Source organism: Adiantum capillus-veneris, chromosome 1 (genome assembly GCF_014529385.1).
Source record: "Adiantum capillus-veneris isolate H3 chromosome 1, ASM1452938v2, whole genome shotgun sequence".
NCBI lineage: Eukaryota > Viridiplantae > Streptophyta > Polypodiopsida > Polypodiales > Pteridaceae > Adiantum > Adiantum capillus-veneris.
The window spans coordinates 86621694-86628719 of NC_140931.1; the positions used below are offsets into that span (position 1 = coordinate 86621694).

Sequence of the window (7026 nt, forward strand, 5' to 3'; positions counted from 1 at the left end):
CTCAACCATTTTGGTGATTTTTGGAGCAACCACGGGTGAGCTATGATTTTTTGAGTGGACCCTAGTCTTCCCTCTTTTCTCACAAGTAGCCCTTAGTCTTCTCTCACCTCTTTCCACACTTCTACACACACACACACACACACACTCCTCCCTCTCCTTCCCACTCCCAAATCTGCAACTCCCATGTCGTAATTCACTCTCTTCACCATTGCCACTTGTCTCACACCTCCATAGCCTTCATCCTCCATTTCTTCACCCCTAGGTGCTCCCCTTTCTCTCTACATATATGTCCATATTGCCATACCCTCTTCAGATTTGTAAAGAACTTTAAAAAATCAGCAAAAATCCAAGGTTAACCGCGCTACTTCGCCATGCTGACCGCTTCTTCTTCCGGTGTTGTAAAGAGGTGAATGTCAACTTCTCCAGAGCTTCAACCTCTCTTTACAAGCTCATCCCTTCTCTAAATTTTCTCATCATATATCTCACCATTTGGTGAATGATTTTGTAAATATTTTGTAGTGATAATTACTAACTACTAACCACTAACCTTATTGTAAAATGCACCCCCTACTAGAGTAGGCACTCCCAAATTGTTCACTCAATCCCTCTCCCCTTTCATTCTCAATAATTCTCTTCCCTTGATCCCACATCCATGTGACTCAAAGGACAAGAGAGACCCACCCTCATTTAAAAAAATAAAAATGTGCATACTCTTTTATTCCTTCAAATAAACTTGAATAGGCCTAATACTAATCGGGGCTTCTAAACCTATAAATAGAGCCCTTCTCTCCCTTGTAAATGATCACATGATCACACTACACCACACCATTCTCAACACATAATACACCACTCTTCAAGCCTAGTTGTGTACAGTGTGTGCATTGTGAGTGCTCTATTCCATCACTACACATAGGTGCATGGAGAAGCTTGAAGTTAGTTATGCCATCTAGAGGAGTGGAGTGATACCATACTGTGCATCACACTTGTAGCCTACTCTTGTCCATAAATAAGATTCATAGTTTTGGGTGCAATTGTATGCTTGAAATACGACTCTTCTTTCCAAATTGGCTCATCAAGTGGTTGAAGGTATATTGTCCTTGAATTCTGTTGTGTTATTTCATGCTTGATGGTTTGAGGGCTCGTTGAATTGTTTGCCTAAAAAGTAAATTGTAAGAGGGTGCTCGGTGAGAGGGCTCCCATGACCCTAAGACAATTTGTGTATTGACAACAAGGTCAAGTTTTGTGTTGTCTCTCTATTTCTCATCAAGCTTTGTGTGCATCTAGCCTTTATGGCTAAGACTGAGTTGCTCAAGTTGATTTGTGCTCTTACCTCTCTCCGGCGTGGTGAATTTGTGTTTGGTGTGTGTGGCTATCTTGCATTCCCCTCTCTTTGTGCGTTTGAGTACAAGGAGATATCACGTGCGTCCTAGTTCGCATCTACAACTAGGTGGTGCCCCTTTTCTTGTTTGGTTTCTGGATGTGGGTTGTTGTTGTCTCTGATTGTGCTTACCCCAGCCCCATTTGAGTAGCACGGGAGCCTCGAAGGGTGTTTAGAGGCCACTCTTCTTGTTGCCCGCCCCGGACCGCCTCAGCGGCAAGGAGAAGATATTTGGAGAAAAATCTAGAAGAACCTCTAGATAATTCCTAAAGAGAAAGATCTAGAAGAACCTCTAGATATTTCTTGATGAGAAAGATCTAGAAACTTTGAAGATAATTTCAAGATATTTTTAAAAAGGGAGACGCTTGTCCCTTAGATATTTCTAAGCAAATATCTTCTTCAAGAGGCAACCTCACCTATAAATAGAGCCTCTTGCTCCTCGCTTGGGCATGAAGCAAGCCATCAAGCAATCAAGCGCTCAAGAAATCCCCATAATCAAGCCACTCTATCAAGCCATCACCCAACCTCCTAGCCATCTCCGTGAGGAATTTCTCTCAATTTCAGCCCAGCACATCTTGAGCTTGCTACTTCATGCCTCCAGCCTTCTATCTCCTCACTTGTAATACTCATACACTCTATGTAACCTTCTTTTATCAATAAAGATGCATTGTTGGTGGCTTGCAAACGGTGTTTGGCACTACTATGCATCATCTACTTCATCAAGTTGGCTACAATATCACAAGTCTTGAGGTGTGCTTCACTTCTTTGGATTAAGCTTGTGTGGGTCTTTGTGTGTTGATTGTCTCTCTTATCTCTTTCCTCCATTGTTTGGACTGCTTTCTGAGATTTCTTAGATGAATAACCCCGATGGTGTAACTTTTCAACCCTTTCACTTCGTGCAACATATTAGAATCAACGTTTGTATTAGCCGTAAAATCCACTTCCAACAGAGAATTGTGTTACTCTTTGGGCCGGAAAGACTGCAAGAAATTCTTCTTTCTCCACGTCCTCTTATTTTGCCACTACTAGACTACTCTAATTCTTTTGATATGCACATATTTATTTTCCTCTAGGGGTTGAGTCTTGCTTTCTTAATATTACTATGAACCAAGAAGACTTGTATACATGGCTCATTCCTATCTCTAGGCAAAATATCTACATCTTTGTAAGCACTAAGTTACAGTTTCAAAGAACAATTCGCAGTCTCTTTGGAGCACAACGATTTGCTGTTATAAATGCATTAGTGAACCCTTTCATCTTACCTTTGATTAGATACGATCAAAGCCTTGATGTTTTTATTTTTGTTTTGTTTTGAGGGTTTCACGTGTGCGTATGTGTGTGTCTGCGGGTGAGATTCCAATGGCTACACACAATGTACTTGCTACAAACACTAAGCTTGCTTAAGTGAAAAGCTACACAGTCTTCCCACAAACCCTCACAGCTAGAGGCCCGGCGCCTTCCTGGCAAGACCGCCAACTCTTTGAGACCGCCCTCATGCACGAATACATACACACATACACACACACGCATATATGCATCGCACCACAAATACAAGGAAAAATGGATATGACATCAAAAAATAAAAGAAGAAGGATCCAAAGTACTGTCCACCAACAACAAAAAGAGAAAATGTGCCGAAGGCATGCCCCGGCCGACTCGGAAAAGAAGTACGCTCGACATCGACGCACCGGGAGCACGCCATTCTCCGGCAACACGCAACCACGACGCCATCCCAGTAATTTATAGGTTATATTCATCATTATCTTCAGTTTTCACCCGAGCCATTGTAAATCTCCATTTTTTGTAAATATCCTCTCTCTAGGTGATGGTCAGAAAGGCCCACCTAGAGATTCCCATCTTTTAATAACCTCCCAAAACAAAGCAAGGGTCAACCACATCGGGTCCACCACTTGCTTTGTCTCCCCGATTAAGCTTACCCTAACCACACTGGGATTACCATAATCCAAGCAGCCAACACCTATAAATTGACACTGAGAGGTCACTATCGGGGGGGGGGGGGGAATTCATGAGGAACCAAGCATTTGGTAGGGTGTAGTGGGAAGGATTGACACTATCACCATCATGGGGAGGGGGCTTGTGTGTTGGGTTTGCCTTGGGAATTGCACCATGCGAAGGGAACCACATCCATCTCTCGACTCCAATAGTCGATGCACACACATATGCACGCTCTTGGTGGTAACTATTCACAATCATTGAGACGTCTTAGAGAACGCACCAAGTAGATTTCACCACCTCCTCCTCCTACCTCTCTACCACCACGACATGCCACCTTGTAACTATTGCAGAAATAATTCACCCTCACACCCCCGAGGGTTTTCATCATTTGCAAATGTTCTCTCTCTCTCTCTCTCTCTCTCTCTCTCTCTCTCTCTCTCTCTCGCTCTCTCTTGGTGTGTAGGTTTGCGGTGTTCATATCATTGTGGTTTTGCGTCCTAGCCGCTCAAAGCTAGGTAGTACCCCCTGTTCACTTTACCGTGGCAGGCTCGAGGCACACCATTCGCCCCCGGCGTTTTAGAGGCCGTTGGGGTTCGGGGTCCCTTTTGCGTCCGTCAACGTCATTACAAGATACTTGTAGGGTATGCATATTAATTCTAGTAGGGATATATGCTTTTGCACACCGCTAGAGCCTACAGGACAGCCTGCATTGGCTTTGAGCGAGCCAGTGGGCATAGGTTTAAATGAGCTCCCTTACATACTGTATATACTACTAGGTTCTATAGTAGTACCACTTATCGGCACATTCACCTTTGGGTGGGAGATTGTTGGGGTAAAGATGGTGTGTCTCTTATCCCAGTGGGACATGCGAGAGACATCCAATCATCCATTAACTGTACACAAATTATTCTTTACTAGTTAGAAGAATAAGGAGCTTTCTCCTACACATAGTGTTGAGCTACTCCATCCGCATCATGTGTTCTCTCTCCTTCTTGCTCTCTGCACACGCATGGCATTCATGCACTCATTTCTCTCTCCTTCTTGCTTTCTGCACACACATCGCATTCGCGCTCTGATACCAATTGTGAGTGCACGAATGCATGCATGTGCAAAGAGCAAGAAGAAGAGAGAGAAAACATAGGATGAGGGTGGAGCAACTCAACATAATGTGTGTGAGAGAGCCCCTTATTCTTCTTACTAGTAAAGAATAAGGTGTGTACAAGTAATAGGCGCTTGGACATCTCTTGCATGTTCATCCGGGGTAAGAGGCACATTGTCTTTACCCTAACAATCCCCCACTTAAAGGCAAATGTGTCGCATAAGTGGTACTACTATAGGACCTATTAGTATGTATAATAGGTAAGGGACTAAAATTGTCTCAACCTATGCCCACTGGCTCTCTCACACAAATTGTGTTGAGCTGCTCCAAGCTCTCCTAGTGATGACATCAAATAATTGAAGCAATCAATAACCAATAGCCTCAAATTGGCTACATCTTAGCTGCAAGAGAGACTACCAGAAGAAGACCGACGGAAGCGATCAACAAGCACAAACTGCACTTTGGCTGCAGGAAAGATTGACCAAAAACAAACAACTGCAACAAACGGAACACATCCTTGCTTGCACCAAATTCAACATCGAATGTAACCAACAATTATCGAATAACTGAACCATCAACAAGCAAAAGCCTTACATTGACTGCAATTTGGTTGCAAAAAAAACTAACCCAAAAACAAACAACTGCAACAACACAAACCCCTGCTTGCGCGTATTATTGAACGTAAACCAACATTGCAACTATGATCAGAATTTTACAACCTACAAGAGGTGTTATTCAGATAAAAACTGTAAACAAGAAGCCACTACTATAATCAGATTTAAAATACCAGCAAGACGTGTTGTTCAAAACAAAAGTGTCTACAACAAGTTTGTCTTTATCAAAGAGGAGTTGTCACGGTATATCTATCAGAACCATTCAACAATCAACTCAACATAGACTATCCAAAGAACGATTCTTCAAGTCCTCACAAAAAAAAGGAGTTGTTAGGGTTTCAATTTGAAAGTTAACAGAGATGAAGCATAGCTTCTAGTTTCCATACCCTAGCAACTTGCAAGAAAGAAGCAAAGAGTATGATCCAACAAGGGCGTTGCACTTGACCATACAAGAAATGGTGCCAAAATAAGAGCAGAACACAAGGCATTGCATAGCCACTTGAAAAAAACAGCTCTACCATACACCAATGGACCCCTGCCAAACAACAAAATGACAATCAAATGCCATTCAAGATTGCAAGAAATTAACGCCCGTCAAGTATTTTCCATGGTAACAGACATAGTATCCATCATAGATACAGCACATACATGTGTGTGTGTTTGCACACAATATGTACCTGTACGTGTGTTTGTGGACGTGTACATACATACATACATGCATGCATACATACATTTATATCTGTATGTATCCATGTATGTACATCCATACATGCATAATACATGTGTATATAATACATACATGTATGCGTTTTATGTATCCATGTATGTACATACATACATGCATTTGTATCATAGAGATGGTATATATAGATATATCTATGTGTCTGAGAGAGAGAGAGAGAGAGAGAGAGAGAGAGAGAGAGAGAGAGAGAGAGAGAGAGAGAGAGAGAGAGAGACCAATGCAAGTTTCAAACATCTTAAGCAAAAAACACATAAAGACAAGGAGCTTTACTAGTAAACTGGTCCGTCCATCATGAGCTCTCTGCATCTAGCTTCAGATTGAGCTCGTTGTCAAAAACCTTAGTTAGAAATCCCTTTTCATAGCTGAGATTAGGATTCACCCCTCACAAACTTTAAAGCTTGGACATATTAAATTCACATTGAAACTTTCAACAAAGGCTTTGCGAACAACTACCTCATGACAAGTACGCTGTGAAGACGTGCCCTCATGCACTCTACCCTGAAAGAAGAAACGAGTAAGGTTAGAAGCTTGACATAAGAGTAATAAATAAGAAAAAGGTGAATATATTGTCAAGGTGGAGAATAACCTTTGTGGATCTTGGAATTACAGTAACTATAGATTTCCAATCCAGCCAAAAAATTTCAGATTCTGCATCATCCAACCAAACAAGAAGGGCCTTTCTCCTTGGCTCGTCAACTTCCACAATAAAAGCAGCCTTCATTTGATAGTCATCGGAGAATGCAATGAAATGATCCCCAGGCTCAGTCCATGGTGGGACATAACCTGGCTGTCCTCTTTGCGCCAATCTCCCTCGAACCTTATGCCCACTCACCTCATACATTATCTCCAGGCCATCAATAGGAGATCTTAACCAAAAAAAATTATGCTTGATCCAAGCAAGAGGTTGCACCATGTCCTTTAGATTATTCTTCTCACTTGTGCGCACGAGAGCCATCCATGTCACCTCATTCATGATGTAAATGCTTTGAACCATAGATTCCATGACCATAAATAGCTGAAGTTCTCCTTCTTGTTCATGAAGAAATATTTTCTTCAGACGGGGCCTCTACATAATCCTCCTCCTTGCTGGCATGTTTGAGATAGCTTTTCTTCAAAAACCACATAGTCACCTTGTGTATACTTACATCCATGCAAAAAGGCCTTGAAGTAGAACACACCCATATCATATATATTTTCTAAAGTAAGAAAATTTGAGCCATTCCAATTGTAGATAGAA

At 41.9% G+C, this 7026-nt stretch overlaps 1 protein-coding gene across 1 annotated transcript; it reads right to left on the minus strand.

Annotated features, from left to right (window-relative positions):
* Window positions 1-5251: 5251 nt before the first annotated feature.
* Window positions 5252-6744, minus strand: LOC147465112 (uncharacterized). The gene is made up of 7 exons (XM_086511026.1): window positions 6573-6744; window positions 6376-6401; window positions 6243-6287; window positions 6127-6141; window positions 6060-6066; window positions 5434-5582; window positions 5252-5296 (listed from the first exon to the last, which is right to left on the minus strand). Exons 1-7 carry the CDS (start codon window positions 6742-6744, stop codon window positions 5252-5254), a joined length of 459 nt encoding a protein of 152 aa, XP_086367152.1.
* Window positions 6745-7026: the final 282 nt, after the last annotated feature.

Bases quoted from the DNA above. Each gene is read 5' to 3' on its own strand.
- LOC147465112 (XM_086511026.1), bottom strand. From the start codon at position 6,744: ATGGCTCTCGTGCGCACAAGTGAGAAGAATAATCTAAAGGACATGGTG. The intron at 6,402-6,572 runs GTTATGTCCCAC...GGAAATCTATAG, and splicing joins GGCGCAAAGAGGACAGCCAG to TTACTGTAATTCCAAGATCC. The intron at 5,297-5,433 runs GTATGGAAACTA...TGGTTCTGATAG, and splicing joins CTTTCTTGCAAGTTGCTAGG to ATATACCGTGACAACTCCTC.